General features: G+C 32.7%; 1 protein-coding gene across 9 annotated transcripts in view; it reads right to left on the reverse strand.

Annotated features, from left to right (window-relative positions):
• The window catches only part of LOC129943354 (tyrosine-protein phosphatase Lar), a 421011-nt gene that overhangs the window by 57226 nt on the left and 337804 nt on the right, over positions 1–25981 (reverse strand). For 7 of the 9 annotated variants that reach the window (XM_056052723.1, XM_056052721.1, XM_056052724.1 and 4 more), the window contains 2 exons: positions 25399–25422; positions 6212–6312 (listed from right to left, as the gene is read on the reverse strand). In XM_056052723.1, the coding sequence (XP_055908698.1) occupies positions 6212–6312; positions 25399–25422 (125 nt within the window). The remainder of the gene's footprint in view (positions 1–6211; positions 6313–25398; positions 25423–25981) is intronic. The other 2 variants (XM_056052725.1, XM_056052722.1) reach the window with 1 other exon arrangement.

Below are 25981 nucleotides of genomic sequence, written 5' to 3' on the forward strand. Positions count from 1 at the left end.
TGTGAATGCCATATCTACTAACCTATATAAATATGAAGTACTCGTACATTTAAAATGTGCCAGCAACAGTAGCATTGGAATGCTCCTTAAAAATGAAACAAAACGTAATTGTGAAATTTGTTTTAAATTTTTAACTTTTTTAAAAACCTAAGCTCACAAAATCATATCACATACCTGTTCACAGCGTAGCTTGTGTGAATTAAGTGACTTGGACTATAATTCGATGTTACCCCAAGATAAGACGAAGGCAATAAAATACGATCTACGGTAGACGCAGTGGGGGAAAGGCGGAATATAATGTTGAAATGTAATGAAATTGACATATTGATTGAAAACCAAGATGTCCTGAATGCGACATCAAAATTCTACATGAAATTTACCACCAGAGCCCAGGAAGAAGAACAACAAGAAATATTATCTAGCTCATTTGATAGAAATTGAAGGTGAATGATGATAATGGTATAAAGGTGATGTGTTGTTGCTTTCATATAGACATAAGAAAGAACGAAGGTAAGTTTACATAGGTACTTATGTTTTTGTGATGGTTTAAGGTTATATATGTATGAATGTATGTACTTTCTTGACGATGATGAATCAAGATATAAAATGATATAATAAATAAATATGGAAGCATGACTATACGAGTATAAGTTATGTTTACGAACAAAAAGTTACCTTTTATATGCCTTTACTTTACTATTTATAAAAATATAGATAATATTGTGTTTTGAAAAGGAATTATTATTATATGTTCCGTCATTGAAATTGACATTTTTTGTTGTCATTCTTTTAAGATTAGATATTTTCATTTTGACAAGAAAACAAACAGCACAAGTTTGAGTAGAAAATCTACCTTATAACGACAGGTTTTCAAAATGAGAAATTATAGATTTTTTTTGGGGAAGAATAAAAATGATGACACCTGAATTCGGTTTAATACTTTTCGAAAAGCGTATAAAATAATGAAATAAAATTTGAACTCTTAAGTGCATTCTATCTCATGGGATATCATAACATATTAAATGTTAAAAATTAGAGAAACAATATCTGACACTATAAAATAGTACGCACCAGTATACCTTTTAATTGTTTATAGAATAGTTTCGACAGATTGTGGAAAGTGAATATGATTTTACTTCACAAAGTTAGCCCTTATAATTTGTTGGTTAAGATTTTGGTTAAATCAAAATATTCGAATCTAGGAAAAGCGAAATGCATAGTCCTTCATTGATTTAGATACATTTTCTAAAACAAAAACCAAGAACCAATCTACTTAAATCCTGCTTTTGGCTTTGCCCAGTTCTGTAACTGTAAACCTTATACTTATAGGGTTTTTAAATTGGAGAAGGTAGATTTTGGTGCCCCGTGGCGGACATTTTGTTTTAATGAGATCTGACAAATCTTTTTTGTATTAATCGGTTGAACATAGCGTTCAAATGGTAAAAAATTACTGTCAAAATGAGTGTGTGTTAACGCAAACATTGTGTGCATTGCGCCCATATTACGCTTGGTGTGGTGGCCCCTCACAGCCGAATCTTCAACGTTTGTTGGCCAAATTTGAGACGACCGGTTCAATAGCCAACACCCGTACGTTCAAGAAACGCAAATTAAGGAGCTCTAAGTTCAAGACCAAAGACAACGTCGTTTGTTCGCTGACTCGGTTTCGAAGCGTTCGGCCCATTTTTGGCTGGCTACTTGTGGAACAACACCAACCCACGGGAGGTTCACCAGGTGATAAAGCATCTTTAAAAAGTTACCGTTTGTGTGCATTTTGGGCTGGCGGCGTAATTGGTGCGTACTTTTTTGAAACCGACACACGTTAGTAAGGCATCGTTCGTCATCAGCGAGCGCTAAATAACTATGATAACTAACTCTTATGGCTCAAATTGAACCATATAGACGTAGACGACATGAGGTTTTAGGAGGACGCAGCTACATGCCACTCAGCAAACGCCATGATTGACATTTTCACATGCCCTTCTTGAAAAAAAAAACTATATTTAAATATTTACTACAAGCAAATATTTTTTCGACAAAATTATAAAACAGAAATACATTTTTTTGGGCAACAGTTGTTTAAGTATTCGGGATATGATGATTTGCATAGAATGTAAGATCTAATTTGTTAGTACTCAAAAAGTTTAATAAGGTCACAAACATTATATAAAAAAACATTAATAGAAGTATTTTGTAATAAATACAAATAAAAACGAGAATAGATTTCAAATGCAGCTAAAGTTGCACAGTGACAAAGCTGAGCTCGGAGAAAAAATGTATAGTTATCGAAACATGTATAATATAACAGAGTAAAGTATTCAATGTCTGGACATATTTTTTTAAAATCTAAATAGAAAATTTCCAGAAATGGTGGTGCATATATATCAAAGACATTCTTGTGTTTCAAGCTTAATAAACAACATTTAACAGTCGATACAGAAAAGGGCAGCTTCAATGGAACTTCCAAGAGCGATTATTCATGTAAATTGAAAAAAAAAACTATTTAAAAATCCATCCTTTTAAAATTCAAATCGTTCAAGGACTCAAGAAAGTTATTTTGGAGCTACAAGGCTCATTTTTATTTAAACGGGCACTTTTATAAACACAACTGAAGTTAGTGGGCCTATAACCCTCGACTGAAACACCAAAAGCTATTGCATTGCTCCAGGGTAACTGTTTGGTGCGTCTAATCCACTCATGGGATATATGGACCTTTCTTTTTGAGAATAATTGGGGCTAGGCGACAAATATCAAGAGTGACAATTACCGAAGCATGATAATGGATTTCTTTTTGCTGAACCTACAAGCTCGTCCATTATTTTCATCACACACGTGATTCCAACAGAATGGTGCTACCACACACAAGGCTTGAGATTCGATGAGTTTGCTTTGCAAGGCTTTGGGGACATCCTGTGGCCGCCAAAAACACTCGTCGAGAAATCAGTGTAATTGAATCAAGTTTATAGCAGTGTGTGGCGAGTAACACGAAGTTCTGTTTTCATCAGTGCGTGTTACTCGACGGAACAAATTTGGATGACAAAATGGTCAAAAGTGGATATCTGCAGTATTGGTCTGTCGTTTAATATTTCAAATAAAACAATATATTTTTTTTTTTTTAATACGTATACGCCAAAGTGCACCAGCTCAGGGTTTTTAATTTTTATGTGCGTCAGTAACGTCATTATTTCCTTCTTTGCAGTCATTATCTATTAGCGTATTGATGTCCTGGCATCAACGCTTTATTAATAAATAAAATAATTGGAGTAAGAGTGTAAATAGTCAATTTGTTTTCCAAACACATATAAAGTTCTAGAAAAAGAAAAAGGAAGGATGTTAATCATTACCACAGGATTTCAATTAAAATTCTCAAATTTTCCTTGCAGTCACTTACATGTGTATGTATGTAATAGAACTACTTTTATGGTGAAAGAAAAAACTTAGTATAAATAGAAGGTTTGTAAAAGAATTTAACCTTTTGGGAATGCAATCATTTATGACTTCAATATAAAGATTGCATTAATTGAATTCACCTGAATTGGTCTTCAATTTTGATTGGAAAAAATATAGTTGCAGTCTTCTAAGGGTTAAATAATTGGTGATTGCAAAGTTTGATGTTCTAATGTTTATATGAAAATGGAAATCTTTAGTGGAAGTCAATGATATTCATTCCCAAAAAGAATGCATTCCTTAGATCGCAGAAACTTTGAACTTTTGCATTTTTCAGAATGAGATTGAAGATTTTAGTTAATGTTGAAAACCGTTTATCTTTTAATATAATTGATATTCAAGCAAATATTTAAAAACGTGTTAAGCTAGTTTTTTCTTAAGGTAACTTTAAGTATAAGTTAATCAAAGATTAAGTTGTTCTTTTTTAATTAAATGTTATTATTATTGTTATTATTATTATTAAGTTGTTATTTCAAATTATTTAGTGAGCTAAGGTCAAAACCTTCAACTTATTACACAAAAGTTGAACTAGATCCAACAATTTTTTTAAGAAGAAACCTTTTGACTTATGTTAACTTATTTGTAAGGAAAGACAAAGATCATATGTCAATTTTGTATTGAATTTGTTATTTTTGCACAGGTGTGGCTTTGTGGTCGTTTAATTGTTCCTTACAAGCTTATAACAAAAGTTGTTTCCAAAAAATTTGATCCTATTTTTTATCATATTATTTATATGAAAAATATTTAATTTTAAGCTTTAATTGTCTGTGGTGTTTCTTTAGGTTTCATGAATTGTTTCTTTAGGCTTCGTTTAACTAATCAATAAAATCGAATCAATAGAAATTTGATTATTTCGAAATAAATGAAATCATTCTTAGAAACTTATTTACGCAAAATACCTATGTACGACTTATTTCCCAAAAATGCAAAATAGTTCAAAAATTGGTTCATTTTCAAGAATGCAATCTTTTGGGAATGTAATCTTCTTTGACTTCAATATAAGTTTTTACATTCACTGAAAGTCTTTGCATTTTTTTGCTTTCTTAAGTGTTTTTACAACAAAATTATGAAAGTTTGGTTTTAATTTCTGACACTGAAAATTGAAGTGTGAGGTTTATGGACCACTTAAGATAACTTTGTGATGTGACATTTAGCTTAAAAGTGCAAAAGAATGCAAAGTCTTTAAGGCAATGCAAGAACTTCAACTAAAGGCAAAGATTTTAAGTGAATGCAAATAAGTCAACTAAATGCCTGAAGTCTCAAATGATTACAATCAATTGATTCAGTCAAATGAGTAGAGAAGGTCAAATGATTGTTTTTTTTAATCCTAACCTTTGAGTGATATCAATGAATACAATTTTTAAGTTGAATTCAATACGTCATATTTGAAATTTATGCTGTTTTTGCTCTATTCTTCAGATAAAATTTCAAAGCCATATTCCCAAAAGAAACATTGTATAGTTGCTTAGCAAGAAAAGATGAAGCTTTATTTATGACTTAGACCACTGTCTGTTTTTTTTAAGTCAACATCTTTTGGCCAGATAAGATCAATCACCAATTTATAAACTACCTTACTTAAGCTTATATGTCTTAAGCTTTCTACAGTTAGTATATGAAGTTCTTATCGCTTAGTTCTACTCTATATAACTTATCAAGATTATCACTTTATTCACTCAAGTAATAACAAAGTGCCACAAGTTTATATGAAGCCAGGTAACAGCTCATAAATATTCGTCCCATTTATTACGTAAATCAATATGTAAGAACAACAACAACAACAAAAAACACCTTAAATAAAATTCGTATTTTGTAACTTATACGAATTGTGTATTCTCATTGCTATTGCCTATCATTTGAAATTCAATAATATACACTTTCGAATACAATAGAGGAGAAGAAAGAAATACAACAACAAAAAAACATTGAAAATGGTAACAAATTGCCAAGCAAAACAAAAATAAGAAAACCTTAACAACAAGAGGCACTGAAGGTAGACAAGACAATCTCTTGCCATCACCCAATATTGACAATCCCAAACGCACATAGATGTAAATGTATGTAGGATCCTATAAAGGCCCCGAATGTGATGCTAGTGCTGTTGGTATTTTCATTGGGAATCCTTTTGGATCACACACAATTGAAACTCAATTCACCTTTTACAGATTTGTGTGTAGGTTACAAAACATTCGGTCTGGGGGAGATAGAAAGTTCAAGAGAAGATCTGATCTCAACCATATATACGGATAGAAGATAGAGGACAATTGTATAAATATTTTCATCTGGAAAGGAAGGCGGCTCCCCACATCCATACATGCACAGCACAGCACAGCACACATAGCTTTAAGGATATGATGATGACAACAAATATAAAACCTCTGAATAATAAAAATAACAATATGAATAGAGATTTAACTGTGTATCTTGCATTGTATAAATTTCAAATGAAATTCCAACCTCAAGCAGATAGAAACCTCTGCTCTCAAAGTCTCGTCTCGACACATATTCATATAGATTGACAGGACTCTCCTGCTTCTGTTCCTGTTCCGCAAACATACAATACAAAAAAACACAAAAATGTGAAACCTATATAATTTGGTCGATGTGGTGATGGTCGGTCAATCGGTCGGCGGTAAAGGTCCTTTCGATCTTATCTTAGGTTTTGTATTATATGCACATATGGGTGGTTTATATGGAATATTTTTGTTTATTTGGGATAATAACCAAGTCATGCTGAAGATGGGGGGTTTGATTCGGTCGTAATACTTACAGTCACTTGTCCATTCGGTGTCTCTGGTGGTTCCCATGTAATGACCATTGTTGATGAGCTTAATGGTCTGACTTGTACATTTCTCGGTGCGCTTTCCATTTCTAGAAATAGATAATATAAGAAGAAATACAATAAATATAAGTAAATTTATATTCCTATAGAAAATATTTACATATAAATATAAATGAAGAAAATGCGAAGAGATGTCGAATATAAAACATTCTGCATCACTTGGGTGAGGATATATATTCTCTTTGATTTTTTGTAAATTATTTTTCTGTCACGCAGATGAATTTTAAGACATTTGAAGGGTTTTTTTTTAAGATAAGTTTACTATTTTTTACATCATTGTTAGCCTATTTAGCGAAAGGGTATAAATCCCCGAGAGAAAAGCATCGTCATCAAATAAAACTTATAAGAAAAGGTTAGAAAAGTAGTCCTTCAAGTAATGTTTAACTGCCAGAAAAGTATTAATATTTAAAAAGTGAAGTACCTTAGGGTTGAACTTTATCACCATATTTGTTCTTTGACGATTTCGGCAAGGCAACAATGTGAGAAGTCTATTGGACCTAAAGATTTTAATTCACATTTTTCGCTTAACACAAATGTGATTTGCTCGACACGCTCTTATACACAAATGATTTTTAATTCTTGACTTACGATTTGGGAGCTGTAAACATAAACTAGTAGACTTGAAACGGTAACATCCGAAACAGATGTAAATATGGGAAAATCAAGAATTTGAGAGAGTTCAGATAAGTTGTCTTTTTATATACATAAGTGCAATACCGTTTAGTAATACAAGTATGAAAAAACAATGTTAAATAGGCTCATTCGTTTAAAGCGCGTACAAAACGGTAGAACAGAAGACGTTACGACACTATTTAACTCACATATTTAAATCAATGATGTTATGTCATCAATCATTTCGAAGGCCCTTCTTTGGAGAAAGAATAAAACGCAAATATTTTAATGTTATGATTAAGAATTTACCTTTATTTAAAAGATTAGTGTTTGCCATTGTATGTTGAAAATTAATAGTGGAAAAGTGGACGCCACGACTGGCTTAAATAATTTTCAGCCAAAATGCTTAATTTTTTACAACTTTTGCAGAAATTGGAACCAAATAATCTCTTTCAATATGTTAACCCCCTAGGGCTATCTGCGAAGACAAGTGACTTCCACATAGCCCCACACACAGTAGTCAAGCGGTGTTAATTTGCACAAGCTGGAAGACGACACCCGCTACAGACCAAAGACACGACGTAAGATAAAGCCCTCATCAAAGCATTCAGGCATAACGAACCATTGTTTTAGTAATAAATTTGCATGATTTTCACGATTTTAAGTAAGTAAGTCTATTCATATTATAAAATGGCAAACCAAAACTGGCATTAATCAATCCTCAGCTGCCAAAAAGAACAACTTCGAAAAAAGTATTGTCATATTGAAAACCACACAAACAAAAAAGTTATATAAGTCTTTTAGATAAAATCCAGATCAAAGAGAAAAAGGGGTATCAAGAAACTAAATGCTGACAAAGAATTTTGAGATTTTCGGTTTCTGCGATGCTAGTGTTTATCATAAGATTACGGTTACGGTAACTCAATAAATTCCACGCAATTTTGTGCCCTCCATCGTTTTCCATCAAGATTATAATTTAATAAAACGTGAATTTAAAAAATTGATATAAAAGAAACCGAAGCAAAGCAAGTCAATTAGAAATTTCCAACAGGAGGTTATTAATAAGAATGATAAAAGATATCGTAGACAGGACAGAGCCCTGAGGCACACCAACTTTTATTTCCATAGTGTCAGACTTGAAACCTTTTAGATTGGATAAAAATCAAATTCTAAGTCAACGATAAAGAAAAATTCAGCAAAACCAAAGGCACGCAATTTCGATAGATAGTCTCATTTGAAAGGTTTAATTTTCAGTCTAAATATATGGCCCAATCAATTGACGTGGAGTGTATACTTAAAGAAAATATCGAACCAAAATTCCATTGTTCAATTGTATAATATTTATTTATTTTTTTCTGTGTGTGAGTGCTAAAACAGATAGATATATGTGTACCCAGATCAAGACAGTTTTTGCAATTGGAATATCAAATAGCAAGACTTTGATAATAATATTCTACACTCATAGGTTATATAGACAAGACGAGTAGGCATCCAATTTTCTCTTTAGATAAATCTATATACATATTCATATATATCTGGAATTGGAAAATTAAATTTAGAATTTTGTTTCAATTTCCAATTAAATAAAATTGTAAGAAATATATGCATACACATACAATTTTATAAATGTATCTATTCTCTACATTTAAGTGTTGGTGGTATTCATGTATATGTATAGGAAGAAAAACGATTTGTGGGATATTCATTTGTTTTCAAATTGAATTTCAGAGATAATAAAATTTACTCTTTATTTCAAATATTATCTTATACATATGTGTATGTAGAAATATTTACATATTGTAAGAGTAATAATTGTTTGTGACAATCGTTACTTATATGTTTGTGTTTTTGTTATTTTTAAAGGATATTTGGGGCAGGTTTTTTGTTTTTGAGATATGAGATGGACAATACCTTGATAAATATACTGAAGCAGACATATTGGTTAAATTATGTTTGAAAACCTATTGAGAATACACAAATATTGTTATTTTCAGGTCTTCATAAAGTTTTTACATATTTGTGTACCTACATTCTTGGTTTATTCGAAAGACAATAAAGTACAATTTTATAAGGAAAAGTGTTATAAGGAACTTTGGTTCTTCCTCAAATTTCATATACAAAATATTTGTTTGCTTTAGGAAAATATTTATATGTTGATTGGTTTTGGTAGATACTTTAAATTTCCTAAGGAATTTTTCGAAACATATTAAATTTATTTAAATTCTAACAAGCAGAGAAATTTATATGAGTGTAAAAATTTAACAAAAATGTGTGCAATTTTTGGAAAAGATTGAAGTTGTTTTCAACCAAAATAATTTCATTCGAATTTCTAATACAAAATAATTACGAACTCATTATACAAAAAGACAAAAAAAAATAATGTTCAAAAAACCACTTTTGATGTACGCAAGATACAAAACATATTAATAAATTTGATTACGTAAATCAATCTGATTATACCGTCAAAAAAGAACATTTCACTTCAAAAAGGTTATAATCAATGAAATATTATAAATTCATTATAAATACACCTATTTTTGCAATTTCCCACTTCTGATAATATGTATTAATTCAATTGTTCATATCTATGGTTTATACTATATGAACAAATATCAACAAAAATAATAGCACACCCAAAAAGGGTTCGTATAATAATTGTGGTAAAAAATTCTGTATAATGAATGTTTTGTTCAATAAATTAAAACATACCTACACCTATAAGGTAAATGTTTATAAATGTGTACAGAGATAGAATTTAAATCAAAGTTGCCTGAAGGCATTATTATAGTTGTTCAAAAATAACATATTTGTTTTGGTTTGAAATGTTTAAATTTGTGAAAAGGGAAAAATAACAAAGTTGCATTATTGGATGGATAAACCTTTATGCCAATTAGGTTTTTGTTGACTTTTGTTCAAAAGGGACAAGTACTGGGATTAAGAAAAATGCATTTTTTTCAATTGATTTTTGACAGTTGCTATAGGGGCTATATTGTTGAAGCTGAATCTTTCAAAATGGTTATTATTATTCTGTCTTTTTTTTCAGTGTAGTAGATAGTTAAATGTAAGTCTACTAGTTGAGAAAGCAGTCAAGAAACATGCATCCAGCTAAAAGAAAACTGCAGTTGTAAGTAAAAGTGCACAAGAAAATCCGAGGCATAATATTTCGCATCGCTCTCAAAAGAAGTCAGCCTTGGGCTGGATACTAAGTAAGGCATTGAAAGTAATCTCAAAGCTGCTCTTTTTGTATTGAACTGTTTCTAATTATTGTACATTCTAGTTATATTACTGATTTGGGTACCTCTTTAAAGATAATCCTCAAAGATTTTGGAAACTTTCCTGCTAAAAGAAAAACCTATTGACTTTCAAGTTAACTTCACTTGCAATAAACTTTCTTTAGACAAAACTATCAACATTTGTTGACCCTTACATGGACAAATTATTTCTTGCACCAATATTTAAAAAAGATATCAAGGCGAATGTAATAAATTACAAGCCTATTGCAAAACTGTATAGCATTCTTAAGCTTTTTGGACCTATTGCTTGTGAGAAATTTAGTAAACATTTTCCTTTGCGAACAGCAATAAGAACTTGTGAAAATTTTTTTCAACCGGTACAAATCTTTTCACATTCTCAAATGAATGTTCAAACTCTTAAGAGCAGAGTTACGAAGTTGATTTTGCTAAGGCTTTTGATCAAGTTAGTCACTGATTTTTTAAATTCAAACTTAAAGATCTTGGTATTCCACCCTTTTTTTAGTTTGTATCAAATTGATCATGAAAGTAAAATTGAGAAATTGTCTTTCAGAACCTTTTCTTGCTTAGGCTGGTGGTCCCCAAGGATGCCATCTTGGCCTTTATTTGCTCACCCTGACTATTAACGACGTAACATTGCATTTGTGCTCAAGTGACATTCTCATTTTTGCTGATTAAATGAAGATTTTCAAAATAATAAAGACTAATCAGTATCTTATTCGTTCAGAAGCTGATTTTTATAACTTTACATTTTGGTGTAAAAAAGCATTTCCCTCAACCTTTTTATTTGCCAGACGATAACTTTTACTAAGAAAAAATAAAATCTTAAATGTATTTCATTATTGTATTTTGCAGCAGGTTTGAACTTTTAAGGATTTAGGTGTCCTTTTTTTTCAAACTCAACATTAATCAATTTCAATAAAGCAGGCTTTATGGGAAGAACAAAGCTTAGTTGAATGAGCATTCTAGATAACATCAAGTCTTCAACTATCGAATTAAATCCAAGTTAAGTAGGCTTAACCACGGATCAACAGTTGCCTGGAGTCTTCAAATACAAGAAGGGAAATAGAATAGTGGAAACGCAGTTGATGCTTAAAATCTAAAAAGACCAATTCAACCACCTGTTTAAAGGCGATGAAATCCAGAATCTCGCCAACGAGTAGACTCATCAAATTAATCTAGGTGATGATCAGGAGTTTCACCCACTTGAATGATATCAAGATAGCCTTCACCAAGCTGAAGTCGAACAAAACTGTCGATAATGTGGGATTTGGTCTGAAGAAAGTAAAAGTATAAGAACGTATATACCCCATCTAAAAAAGGTGATCGCTTTCATTGGCTCCAAATAAAGAGGTATTAGCCATTTAGCATACATGTAGGGGTCCTGTAAAGTGTATTACGAATTTTAAGAATAAACTTGCAAAATGATCGTCAACATAAATTGTTAGAAACTCAACAGGTACCTTCAAAACCCCATGTCATGTAGCGGTTTCAATATTCTGTTTGAGAGAGAGGTGAGCAGCTCCGAATGTCATCATTTTTCAGAAATCCAAAGAAATATGTAGGATTTTTACATTATTGGAAGAACAAAGTAATTGTAAAGTAAGGCCCAATCATGAAGCACCAAGGAGACGTTGCACAAAACCCTCATCATCTTGGTCTGTATGGTACAGAAAGATAGACTCTCTCTAAGGCGGATCATAAATGCTTTCTTAGTATTTTCTGTAGGATGGTTCTACATATGAACGTATGGAGCAATTGGTGTCAACTGGCTTAATAGCACATGACGGACAACCATACGATTTCTACACCGAGTTGAAAATGGTCAGAATTCTGCTTATTTAATGGTTAAGATGATTAGGGCATATTGAGCGAATGAATATCGAAGCTTTAACTCGTAAAGTATTAAACACTAAGCCAGAGAGAACAACAAGCAGAGGCACAGGTTGAGGCATATACACGTTGGTCTGGTATTTAAAACTCGAGCCAACAAGCTAGAAGGAACATCCCGCGATACAGAGTAAGCTTAAAATTATTGTTAAGAGCCTTCTGCGCTTATCATTATTACTATTAGGCTTACCTCTCCGTAAGCAGTTTAAATTAAATTAACTTTTAATTTAAGCGAAATAACTGTCAAATATTTCAAAGTGTTATCATTTCATAGTTCGATGAAATACAAATAAAAAATAATAATAGCAATATAATATAATCAAAGAAATACACCAAATTATATTGGTTTTCTATTTTGTAAATATTCAAGCAAGCAAACATTCAGTAAACATTTAAATGCAAAACCGAGCACAACAATATTTATTTAATAATTCGAGGTAGATGTTAAATATAGTCTAGTGCTGCTTGTATTTCTAATAATATCAAGAATTAACCGCACAATATTTGACTTTGACTCTTTGGGTTCTCTATATCGTGTTTATTAGCATTTTTGGTATGTTTTTGTTTAGTATTTAATTTTCTAATTTAGTTATTAAGTTTACTTATCTTTGTGTACACATTTTAGAATGATGATATTATGAGGGAAAATAATAAATCTAATTAAATTTATATGCGCCTGAACAGGTATCAAAAACAATAACATCTATTGATTTTTTTTTATAAATTTAAGTGCAATTTGATTTAGTTTAGTTTTATTTTACCAAGGGCGGAAAAGCATCAGGTGAAGATGGAATAACCTACGAATATTTTAACAATGCAATTCCTATTTTTATAACCATTTACATAAACTTTTTAATAAGTTTTTTGAGATTGTTTATGTGCGATCCTCTTTAAAAAAATCGATAATTTTTCCAATCCATAAGAAAGTTCAAATGCAGTTGAAAACTACCCAGGCATATCCTTCATGAATGTCATTGCGAAGATATTTTGTGGTGTTCTCTCAACATTCTTACAGAGGTTAAAGCAGCCCTTAGAAAGAGCTATTCGATGATTGACCAAAAAATTACTTTAACATCAATAATAAGAGCATTTCAAACCACAAACAAAAAAGTATACACATTGTTTGTTGATTTTAAAGCTGCATTTGATTCGGTGAAACGAACTTTTTTTAAACTTCCCAATTTGGAGTGTCACCAAAACTCATCCAAATAATACGTTGTTTGCACACAACTTAAGTTGCAGTCTGGGATGGCAAAACATATTCAAAACCATTTAAATCACTTACTGGAATAAAGCAGGGATGTCTACTCAGTGCTCTTTTATTTGCTGTTTTCATTAATGATATAGCTACGCAAATTCCTTGATGTGTCCGAATTGCGGGTATCGTAATAAATGTATTACTCTATGCTGATGACCTTCGTTTGTTATCCGAATCGACAGAAACCTGCAATTGATAGTAAATAGTCTTACGGACTATTGTGTCAAGTGGATTCTAGTTATCAACTTAGACAAAATGAATGTAATGGTCCTGGACCTGAATACTTAATAGAAGTCGTTTAGAAATATCGAAAGATTACAAGTATTTGGGGGTTTTACTAAATCCAACTCTAGATTATAGGAAGCACCTAGTAGAAAAGCAAAAACTTCATAAAGCTTAATTAATGGTACTTGGAAGAAGATTTTCTTTAACGATCACATAAACCATTTATCAAACTATAATATTTTCAATGCAGTCGTGAAATCAAATATGGGGAATGCAAGAATACGAAGAAATTGAAAAGTTTCAAAGAAATTTCTTAAAGAAAATATTCAATATTCCCTTAAGCGCACCAAACTATTCAATTTAGTTGGAAAAAGGCCTGCTACAACTTTTTTCTTTAAGTCTAAAGTTACAGGCTGATTAATTAATAAACGTCCTTGGTCGACGGGAAACTCGGTTATGTAAGATAATGATGCTCTATGAAATTTGGAATAAGGGCTGGTCGATAAGGAAAATGTGAAAACATTGCTGCTTCTTGAGGAGAAGTTGTGCAGATCAATCTGAACAATATTGTTCAGATGAAAACGAAGTTCTACGAAATTATCCAAAAAATCTAGCCGAAATAAGATAATTGGAAAGCAGAATACTTTAGTCAGCTTAATTATAACTTGTGTGACAAAAACAACTTTTAAGCTTGTTTCTCTTATAATAATAATTTCCTAATTTTTAAATCAAGATGCGAACTTCTAAATTTAAATGGATAACCTTACAACGGAAGATTTGACCAATTTTGCAATTTATGTAACTGAAGAGCTAAAGAAGATTGCTTTCATTTCATCATTGTGTGTCCAATTTTTAACCAGCAAAGAAGCAAGAACCATCCCTATCAGTACAGGAAACGATTGAAATTTTAAATGGGATCAGATTGCCCTTGACTTACAAAAAATCCCAACCATTCCTGTGTGCAAGTACTGTTGTCATGGATGGCGGGGACCTACAGTTTTAAGCCGATTCCGAAAGGCTAATTTGAGAAAGAACTTGTCATGACAAGAATTACTCTCGGAGAATTTGTCAATTCCTTGCAAGAGGTAGTACCCGAGAAAAAAGCAAATACATTTTTCATTAATAAGGATTTCATTAAATCAATTTTTCAAATCTAATAGTTGTAAAATATGCTAATAAAAAGGTTAGCACTTAGTCTTGGTCCTATACAAGTTTGAAAATGCAATAAAATTAAGTATTTCCTAAATAGGAGTTGTCAACTTGCCCAATCGGAGAATGTACGTCATTTCCAATTTTTCATCGGCTTCAGTTCATGATTCAGTTTTGGGCTTGTATGAGGCCTGATTGTGAGATCCATATGCAAAACACGTCTAAATGTGATTTGAGCGATGTCTAAATCTCGAGAACAACGTGGAATCGACTGATTTGAACCGTTTGCAACATATGACGACCATATTTTCAACACTTTGACGAACCTGTTGTGTCACTGACACAGCAATATCACGCAAAGAATATTTAGACTAAAATTTGTGCTCTAAACTTGTGAATACCTATTTACTAGGTCGAAAATCACAGTCTACATTAGAGTTAAAGGTCTTAAAATTGCGGCCAGCAACTCCTAATTTCGGCAGAATATTATTGCAGTTCGTGTATACTTTGTCATGACATAAATGTTGAGCTAACTGAATAAATAGACAGTAATATTTCAATTATTAGTGAAAGGATGAGCTCACAAATGAAATTCGAAGTTGTCAAGTCCTTATTAGATAATCCGTTATTATTGTTTTAGTAGTAAATGCCTAACAGTAGCTCATCTTTAAATTCTTATTTTCCAAGACCAAGTTGGTACTTTTGGGCTGTAGGATTGGGATAGGGATTGCTTAAATGTATTGGCTTCAAGTGAAGAAATCGTTTCTGGATTTTTAGCATAACATTGGTACTTCTTGTTTCATAAAAAAAACCTCCAAAGTTGTACATTCACAGTGAAAAAGTTGGTTAATATGGTCAAATTATACCAGCACTGCACAAACTAACAGCAATCGAGATAAAAATGCAAAAAGCGGTACACAATTGAATGGTCGTATGCCTCCAATTGCTGAGACATTTAAACCTTGTAAACGAATAACCCGATGCTTTACACAGAATTAAGCTACTGCATAAAATGTTGAAGTTGATAGCAGGTTGATTCTGACAAAATATTTCCACGAATTTGCGGACAATCAAGGGTGGTGGGAGCTTCATTTAGGTAAAATATTCTTTGCACTAAAAAAAATTTATTAAATGTTCGATATTTTTCAACGTTTCTCAAGTGTATTCCGGAAAGGAATGTAGAGTTTCCAGCAGGATGTAGAGAGGGAAAAAGCTACCAGTACAGAAATTCCGTATGATTTAAAAAGAAACCACTGAAAGACCCCCCTAAACAACAGAAGCTTAAAAGTTATGGTAGGGTTTCTGGATTTAGTATTTGAGAATTGGACTACTTCAACTACATGGCAAACTGTTCTATTGTATCTCTTAAGGACTAGCGTTCTGATCAATTATTTTCCTACCACAACTGATTGCTAAAGTGTGTTATACATCTTCCTTTAAATTGGCTCTAACTCCTCGTTAAAATCTAAAGGTTCTAAGGGATCACTACTTTATCTTTATAACTTCGCCTCAAAATTGAAAATCGAACTTTTCCCTGAAACCTAAAATCCTTCCAATCTATTTTCAAGTTCAATAAAAATCGAGACACAGCAAGCAAAACTGTGGTTTCTTGCAGATTATTATAATAGCGATTATGAATTATCATCATCGTCATTATCGCTCTTTAATTCTCTAAACTGGCAGCTTAATTAAGCTTAATTTTCTGAAAATGTACTTTTCATCAAACTTTCAAAAGCTAATAGCTCGTCGTAGTCGTCGTAGCGCATTTCAATTGCATTCTACCCAACAAAAACCATATCGCGACCATAACCCTATTAACGTCTGCCACTATTAATACTCCATCTTTTACCCAATCCCCCTTCTCTTCCTCCCCGTCCTCCTGAGAAGAGAACCTTCAACAACATGAAAAAGTTTTGTTCTATGTTTGTTTTCCGTTCATTCTGTTGCATCCTATCATCATCATCATCTTCAACATCATCCACTTCAGTTGATTGGTAGTTTAATTCCTTAAAAATATTTAGAAAAAAAAGTAAGTAGAAAATTAAAACTTGCGTGTAAAATATTTTCCGTCATCGAAACTTTCCTCTTCTCTGTGCGAATGAAGGAAAATCGTCATTTAGAAAATATGAGTACTCAGCACTCTTTAAAGGTTTTCTCCTATTTTCGTCCTAGTCCTAGTCCGTTTCCTTCGTTTGTTGAATCCTTATTTTACACCCCCTTCAACCTCTCATCATCTACTACACTTTTCGATAATAGTCTTAAAACCCTCATGTAATCAAGAAGTTAGCTTTGGTAAGAGTTTCGCAAACTTAATCTCAAATATTTTGCCAAGCGTGTAAATCGAAAGCGTACTTCACTAATACCAACCCAATAACACGATACAATCAGCGAGTCAAGATTTTCAGAATGCTGTCATCAGCGCCAGCGGAAGTAGGATTCACAAGTTGGTGTTCAAGGCGAAGCGACGACAATGCAACTGAGACGACGACAACGACCTTAATTGAAGTTTTGCTTTTGGTGAAATTATTTTACATTGATGGAAATGGCAAATAATTTTAGGTTCCATTCAGGTATCGGAAATATTCTCGAACTTCAGAGCCAGTGCCATACCCAGTTAACTCAACCTTAAGCTTTAAGTAGTTTTTGGAAACAAGTTCTTCTTAAGGTATGCAAAACGATAAATTAAGGTACTTATAACGTCGCATAGGTTTAAACAGGGGAAACATTTATTTGATACCGGTCCGTCAAAAATGCCCCAAAACTTGCTGATGTGTAGTTTGCGTCAAAAGGATTGTCAATATGCTGTTTTGTAGCTATGCGTTACAGTCACGATAGAAAAAATACTTTACGATGAAAGACTTTGCTGGTTTGAATCACGCCCGAATCAAAACTTCGAAAGAATTTGACTTTATTGGAATGTTTCAGTATTGACGCCAAATTCAAAAAGAAGAACTAGCATTAAGCGGAATGAAGTCGGTCTTCGTAGTCCGCAAACACCAACCATCCCATTCTTCTTTTCTTATAACATTGCAAAGACTTTTAGAGGTACCTCAGAGTTGACAATTCAGACATCTTCTTTTTTTAGTTTGATTTTAAACTGAAGAAACATTTTGGTTTTCCTGATTTTTTTTTAAATTCATAACTTTTTATCAGGAATACACAAACGTTCCCTTATAAGAGGTAAAAGCCGTGGGAGGTGAAGGTGCACTGGCAGGCAATATAATATTTATCAGAAATCGAAAATCATCATCAGGTTGTGGCAGAGCAAGGCGCTCATTGCCACGCAGCGCCGTATACCCTCTCGGTTGGTTGTTTTTGAGTGGTGGTAGGTGGTTGGTTGTTTGTTTGTATTGTTGAAAAGAAGAGTTGATAATTTTCTCAAAATAAACAAAGGTGGTACATATATATTCCTGTGCATCGATCCTTATTAGAGATGGTTGGTATTGGTATTGCTGGGGTTTTGGTAACTGCTTAAAGACCTTATGCGATGTTGATTTTAATTTCGTGGCTTTTCAACATCCGTTTGATCCCTTGAATTCGTCGTTGCCGTCGTCGTCGTTGGCGCCATAGCTGATGATGATGCTATACCTTTAGCACAGCTACTGCAACTGGCAACCTTCACCATCAACATCAACATCATCATCGTTCGTTGCGTTGGTGGTGGAACTTTATTTCAAGTGTTTTAATAAGCAATTAATTTAATGAAGTCAGACCAAAGTCTACGTTCTACGATGTTATATGTGGTATTGAAAAGGCGATGATGGGGAGGGACCATTAGGGAGGCGGTGTAGAGAGCTTAAATTAACTTAAACTTTTTACTGAAGTGTGTGCGTGACGGTGTTCTATGTTCACATCACAGTCACTCGCTGGCTCGTCATTGGCGCAGTGGTATCGTCCTCGTTGTCGTCGTAGTTGTCGGCATCATTGTCAGGCGATATTTTCAGTCAAAAACGGTACCAACAACAACACATGGAAAAAAAGGATGCAATTTGTTGCACTTTGTTTGGTGATGGTTGCATTATAATTTATATATTTTGTGGATTTCGCAACAAAAACAAACACACATACTCGTACGCACAGTCAAATCTATAGCAAATTTAAGTGCACGTCATTCAGACTTTGATAGACGTTTATTTAAGCGCGATAATAAAATTGCACTTGCACCAAAATATACAAATACATAATTATTTTCAATTTGTTGCTTGTTTTGGCGGTAAAAAAGAGGACGGTGGGAAAAATGAGGAGTGGAAAGATTTGTTAAAATTATTTTTAATATTTTGATAGTTGTGTTGAATTTAATTTAATTTAAAAAAAATGGTTGATATGATTCAAATTGAATTTCAAATTAAAAGGTTTTTCGTTGTCGATGAAATTTTAACGAACTGTTTGATTTTTTAAGTGACTTATATTTGACACATTAAGATCTGTGAATCTATGGAAATAAACCTGCACCACCTAAGTTGTTAAATTTTGTTTTCTTTGTTCAAAACTTCTTTTGCACTTGTGCCAGAATATTAGAAGAAATTGGTTTGGATTGGATAGAAAACTGCATTTCTCCAGTCTGAACTTAAAAAATTCTTTTCTTAAGCTTAAGAAATAAAAACGTATTCTAATGACTTGCCGGCCGTTGGCGGTCGATATGACTTTCGTAACAATAGGTCTACGGGTTGTTTACTGGTTTTAGAGAAAGTAAGGATATTAAACTTGATATTCCAAAAGCATTTGGGAGAATTTCAGCATCAAGCTTTCTTGTCAAAATTGCGTGAAATTGGTATTGGAGAACGTTTTTTTTGTTGCACTAGAAAAAACTTTGCTAACCTTTGAATACAAATAATAAAAATTGAATAATTTAGGCCGAAGAATGAAATGATTTCTTATCAGCAATTTCTAATGCATTAAACTGTAAAACGCTAACTTGTAATATTCGTGATTCTAAATTTGTAGACAAGTTCTTCAGATGAGGAAATTCAACAGGAATTCAATGAGGAATGCTTAAAGAACTCAATTCTGTCTCCTGTCGTTGAACAATAACCCACTTTCAATGCTGATATTCATGAGTGGCACTAGCCTATCGATCAAACTAATCGACTTTTTGTACTCGGTTTGTGTTCGCAGAATTCTTATGGGAAAAGTTCATCGTATTCTATAAAATGCTGATATTTTCCGACATAAAATAAAAATTAGGTGGCGAAACGGACCGTTCAGAACTTGGGCCTAGTGACTTTCAACTCTCAACCATTCCTGTTTGCGAGTAATGTTGTCAGGAATGGAGGGGACCTACAGTTTAAAGCCGAATCCGAACGGCTAATTTGAGAAAGCACTTTTTCATGACAAGAGTTACTCTTGGAGAATTTTGTCAATTCCTTGCAAGAGGCAGTATCTGTGGAAAAACTTAAGATGGCAGAGGCAGGGATTGAACCTAAGACCATATTTTCCGACAGGGTGCAAGAAATTTACAAAGCCTTCATTTGCCTAACACTTGAATATAACTCGGCAGGTGCCTCAACAAAACGATCAAAAGTCTTTGAAACAGAATGATAGGTATTTGAACTATAAAAGAAACTCTAACGTCGCTTGAACAATGGCAATGATTCATTTCTTCTGTTGTTTTAACTGTAGTTACATGGGCCGGCTCAAACAATTCAAGTGTAATACTTGCGGTTCCAGGAATGCTTATCAGTTTAACATTGAACTTAATTACGGACGTACTATCAAGGCATCAAGTATAGAGATTTTTGTGTTAACCGTACATCAAGAATGTGACATGCTTTACCTAACTAAGTTCTCTCCCTTTCTTTCATTATATTCAAAATTTTAAGACCGGTATCTTCTAAAAAATACTTTCCTAATTTAATATAGCGCTTGCACTCTGTTGAAACTTTTTAAACATATCAAAGGTAATACTAACAAAGTCTATGTTTTAATGAAGTTTAGTATCGCTTTATTTCAGAAATGTATTTTTAGTGTCTATCAAAAATATTTAAAATACAGCATTACATACAAATATTTGAGTTTGAAATATACAAAAAATATTTTATGATCAGAAGAACGAAAAGCTCCACCTGTTACAGTTCGATGTCCTAAAATCATCTAGAGTTAATATCATATATTTACTTTTTTGTCGCTGAATTCAATTTATGAAGGATTAAAAATCGACATGAACCAACGGTTAAATCAATAAATTTCACTTAATGTATGTGAACTTGTGACTGTCTCAAAATGTAATTTTCTATAATTACTAGAACTTAACGTTTACTGCCATCGACGTGTCCTAAATTAATCTTGAAGTTCTCTTTGTCAATAATTAATCTAAATTGAATATTTGCAAACAACAACAAAAATAAATCTAATCAAATTTCAAAGCATGCGATGATGCCAAAGGAATTTTATGTTTTATATGTGTCGTCCTCTATATCTTTCTAACTCTGGAACACCAGTCTTCATTCTCTGTGTCTCTGTGTGTCTTGATGTAAAATTACTCGCATCATGGCGCGTAACCAATAGTTCTTAAACAAAGTTCCCCATCATCCAAACTAAAGTTTCCATTTCAATTCATGTCCTTGTCCATCATTCCCGTTATAGAGTTTGGGGTTGGGTAGGGCATTGATAGTGCTGCTCTATAAGTTGATGTGCCATTGCTTACAACTTTATATACTATACCTATAATAACGGTTACACAACCCCATTAAGCGTTCATACATATATTCATGCATAAGCAAAGTAGGTATAGATGCAGAGTAAAGCTTCGCATAATCTCTGCGCTTTATATATGTATCTCTCTATCCTTGGCAAACCCTAAAACTTTCTTCATTCGACAAAATCCGGATGCAGCCGGAAGTCTTTGAGAGAGAGAGTTAGACGAGTTATAGGTTAGCTATAGTTCCATAAGTCTATAAGGAGAAAGAGGATAGTTTTGGTTATCCTATATCCATATCCATATCGATCTATACCTACTTGCGTTCTAAATATCGTTCGTTTCGTATATTAAAACGAAATGCAATTATCGATTGGCCATTAAAGGACCACTTGTATTCCTATATCTATGATTTTACCAACACACACGCATATACACTATGATGAGGGTGTGTAAGTATAAAACGTTCATCGCATAAACCAAGAACTTTTGCCGTTTTCTTCTCACAGGAAGTGGTTGGGTTGTTCGCATGCAGGAGAGTTTATAGAGGTACTCACATGACACAGTTATAAGTTTAGGTTATGTGAAGTTAAACGAGGGATTGAAAGAGGGTATATGAGGGTGTAAAGACCCCTTTTTTGTATTTTGTACTTTGTACAGTACATATACTGCTCCATCTAACCGGTTGAGTTGTTGTTAAGTGAAATGGCGTCGTCGTAATCGTCATCGTCGTCGTCAACGTCTTGGTCGTCGTTGTCATGAAGTGAAGGATAATCCTCTTAACCAAGGATTAGAGTTGTAATTTAACCCGATTTTCACAAAATCTTTTTTATATATAGGCAGGGCAGTGTGTATGTTATACGTATTTAGTTCTTTGGTTGAATGAATTTTTATAGGTTAAGTTTTTTGGTGGTTTACAGTTATTGTTGCTGCCTTTTCTTATATACTCTCCTGCGTAGTATAACTATTGTTAATTGCTTTTATTGCAAAGTGATGCAAAATTTCTTAAAGGGGTGCATGTCAATTACTTCAGTATATCTACATTACGTATACGAGTTTAAAAACAGGGGTTAGCTCTATTTAGGTCAAGTTAATACTATTTTTTTAAATGTGAGTTTTAAAATAGGGTAAAATATATTATAGTTGGGATGTAAGTATTTTAATTTAAAAGTCAATGCCTTGAGACAGGAAGGTACGTGGCGTACGTACTTCAATCTTAGGTGACATCAATTAAAAAAATCCAATTTATTTTAAGAGTCATTAGAAAAAACATAAAGAATTTCTGTGCGACTGAACTGAACGGTTCAGGAGAAAGTGGAAAAGATCACAATATGAACCTTTTATATTTAAACCGGTCATATTTATGCAGCATCATGACTTGAGCTTTTATCAGATGCATTGGCATTTCGTGAATTTCGCCTGGATTGATGTCGTTCCAAATTCGGAAATTTTGCTAATTCACTTACCCATGACGCTAAAATGACTACTTCAGATTGACAGATTTAGCGTTCTTTAAACTCTGGCGTGCGAATGTTGAGTGTCTGATCACTAAGACGATGAAATCGAATTTACCCACCAAATTTTGAAAAGGCGACTTGGAGAGACGAACATGGACTCCATAAATTACAAAACGTTGCTCATTTCGATAATAAAGTTTTATCATTTGCACGTGTTTCTTGTCACGCATTTAAAGAAGCTATTTTGGCAGAAAGTAAAAGCAACAATATTGCCGCCACAAGCTGTCCCTATTAAAAAATCTCTTTATGTCTGTTCGATAAATAAGCTCTAAAAAAGTTGGAAACTGACAATATTTTATCCTGTTCTGTATTCAGTAAACTAACCATTTATCTTTAGTCTAAAAAAGTCATAAAACACAGCGGCTTTTAAAACCAACCATCGGTCAAATTTATCAGTGACGTGAAATAAGACCTACTTTCAAATATTATCCTTATTGCATTTTAAAAAAGTGAAATGAGCTCAATTTTCAGCAGTTAGGCACATTGCACTTTGCAAAAATGATATAAGTCCAGATTATTTTGATTTTGATTACTATAATAGGAATATCTACGTTGAGGTATATAATGGAGGGCTTGACATTTTTTTAACTAAAATCTACATTCTATTCTATTAATAATATTATCGATATGCATTTGAAACGATTACAAAATGTTGTTGATATTTTTAAAGCAAATCTTTTGTTTTGTTTAAATGAAAATAAAAATATATTTTAATATATCAACACTATTTTATTGTTTAAGCCAGTAACATTATTCCCCCGCCCAAACAATTCAGTCGTAATACTGGTCATTCTAGGAATGCTTATCAATTTTTCCTTGAGCTAGATATTAGACTTATTGTCAAGTATCGAAAATGTGGAATCTTTATCCAACTCTATTTTTCATTAATATTTTAATATTTCTCTATTTTGTAGCAATAACCTGAAACTGAGTTCAATATTGGTATTATTTTTTAACACCTTTTTAACAATTTTACCATTTCATTTAAACTAACTGTAAACTAAGTTTTGGCTTATCTGTGAACTGTCGTAACCAAAACCAATACTTGAAACATCAATATTAAATTCTCAACTTAATTTTCTTCTATTGAAACTGAAAATATCTGAAAAATGGTTTGGCAAAAGGAAGAGCAGTGAAAATTCCCTTTATTATATTACCACCAATTATTTTAAACGTTTTATTAACGCTTTTCTATACATGATAGAAATGTACTCGTATTCGTGAACCATAAAAAAAGTAGATAATAGTGCGAAGAAATTCATGTTCAAGACACAAACAAAACAAAAACCATTTCATTGCTCTCAAATTACCACCATCATACAAAAGAATTTCCACCGAATGCAAGCTATCAGCGTTTCCAAAACTGACGAAACGTGCCATGAAGTTGAATTTTCAAATTTCTAAAAACTTCCTCATCAACACTTCCCGCCCAACCAAAGAAAAAGCGGAAGATAACCGAACGAAGGAAGGAAGGAAGGACCAACAACAACAACTGGTTTATTTTGGTACCTTCATCTAAAGGTACTATTTTAGAAAATATCGAATAATGTTGCCAATATTAAGGGAGAGTTTTTCAAACACATATACAAAAACCATCACCCAATCCAAAACACATATACGAAAACTAAAGAAGGATCCCCGAATTAATATGATGGCCCGCATGTATCTAACAATTTCAAGGATCGTTTTACCATTGTTTTCTTTCACTATTGGATTTGATTCGCATGGCTTCTGTTTTCAAGTAGGTTAGGTATAGGTCCCGCATTGGCAAGAGGAAGGTATCTACATATAGATAGTAATAGTTTGGATGTGCCTCGCTTTGGATTTCTGGTATGGACTACTAAAGTAATGTAAGGACTCCTCATTGAGAAAGCTGACCCTGCCTGCATTTTTGTGGCGAACCATCAAGAGACCTCATACACAAAAACAGGACCTTTCTATATTCTTTCGAGGATAGTAAAAGAAGAAGACCATTAGCCAGCATCCAACACACATGTATGAATGTACATACCTTCACTATCCAGAGGTATCCTTTTAGAGATCTTCTATAGCTATTACCTCGTTTGTTTTTCTTTCTTTTTTTTGAATTTGTCTTCGAAACGTATCTTTCTGTAAGGAGAGAAACGACGACTGATGTTCCTTAGTTCGTTCATTTGTTCATTTTGTATTGTTATATGTGTGTAAACGTTTGCTTGAAAACTTTTATTGAGCCAATTATCCTTATCGCTTTCGATTTTGCAGCAATACCATTTCATACAAAATACTACCCATATAGAAGTCGTCACAGACAAAGAGAGGATAAAAGAATCCTCCTCCACCCCAAAAAAAAACCGAAACGACCGATTTGAAGTCCTTGAGTACGAACACATTGGTTAAATACATTCATGCCACAAGGTGGCACCAACACGTTCTGTAAATGACTAAAGGTGTCACGTACCAAAATGGAATCGAACGAAGATACGTGGTAAACATGCATGAGTTCGAATACGACTACGACTTGGAAAACGACAACGATGTTGAAATATTTTGTAAATTATTTTTTGAATTTTTATTTTTTGTTTGTATGTTATTTTACTTACTTGCACCTCCAAATGTAAAGTCACCTAAGGGTATGCAGCATAGAAAATGGTACGAAAGAATAAGAAAAAAACGACACAAAATTTAAAAAATTCGTATACACATAAGAATATTTACGGTTGATGTTTATAAAATTGTAAATTTAAAAAAAAAATTAATACAAATTTGGTTAAATTTTTTTATAAGTCGTGATCGGAGAAATGTATAAATGTTCACAAAAAATACTTGTCTTAAGAAACCTGGAGAATAAATTCATAATTCGGCATATTTTTCCCCGGACATTTATATATACTTTGAAAAACCAGGCTAGTCCCAGGCATTTAAGTGAGGTTTTGAAATTATCTGAATTATTTTTTGAGGACAAAGACGTGTCTTTGAAAAATCATCATGTTATTTGTTGTGATTAATCTTAGCTTCAAAATCAACGTACTTTGTTTGCATTTGAGTTTTTAAAGCTCTTAGTTAGAGAGCAGAAACGAAGTTCGAAAGTTTTATGAGCAACGGAACAAAATTTAATAGTGCATAAACCTCAAAACAAAAGCAGCAGAGACATCATAGCAAAACAGCTGTCCATGCTGAAGATAT

This window comes from Eupeodes corollae, chromosome 1, assembly GCF_945859685.1.
Source record: "Eupeodes corollae chromosome 1, idEupCoro1.1, whole genome shotgun sequence".
Taxonomy (NCBI): domain Eukaryota; kingdom Metazoa; phylum Arthropoda; class Insecta; order Diptera; family Syrphidae; genus Eupeodes; species Eupeodes corollae.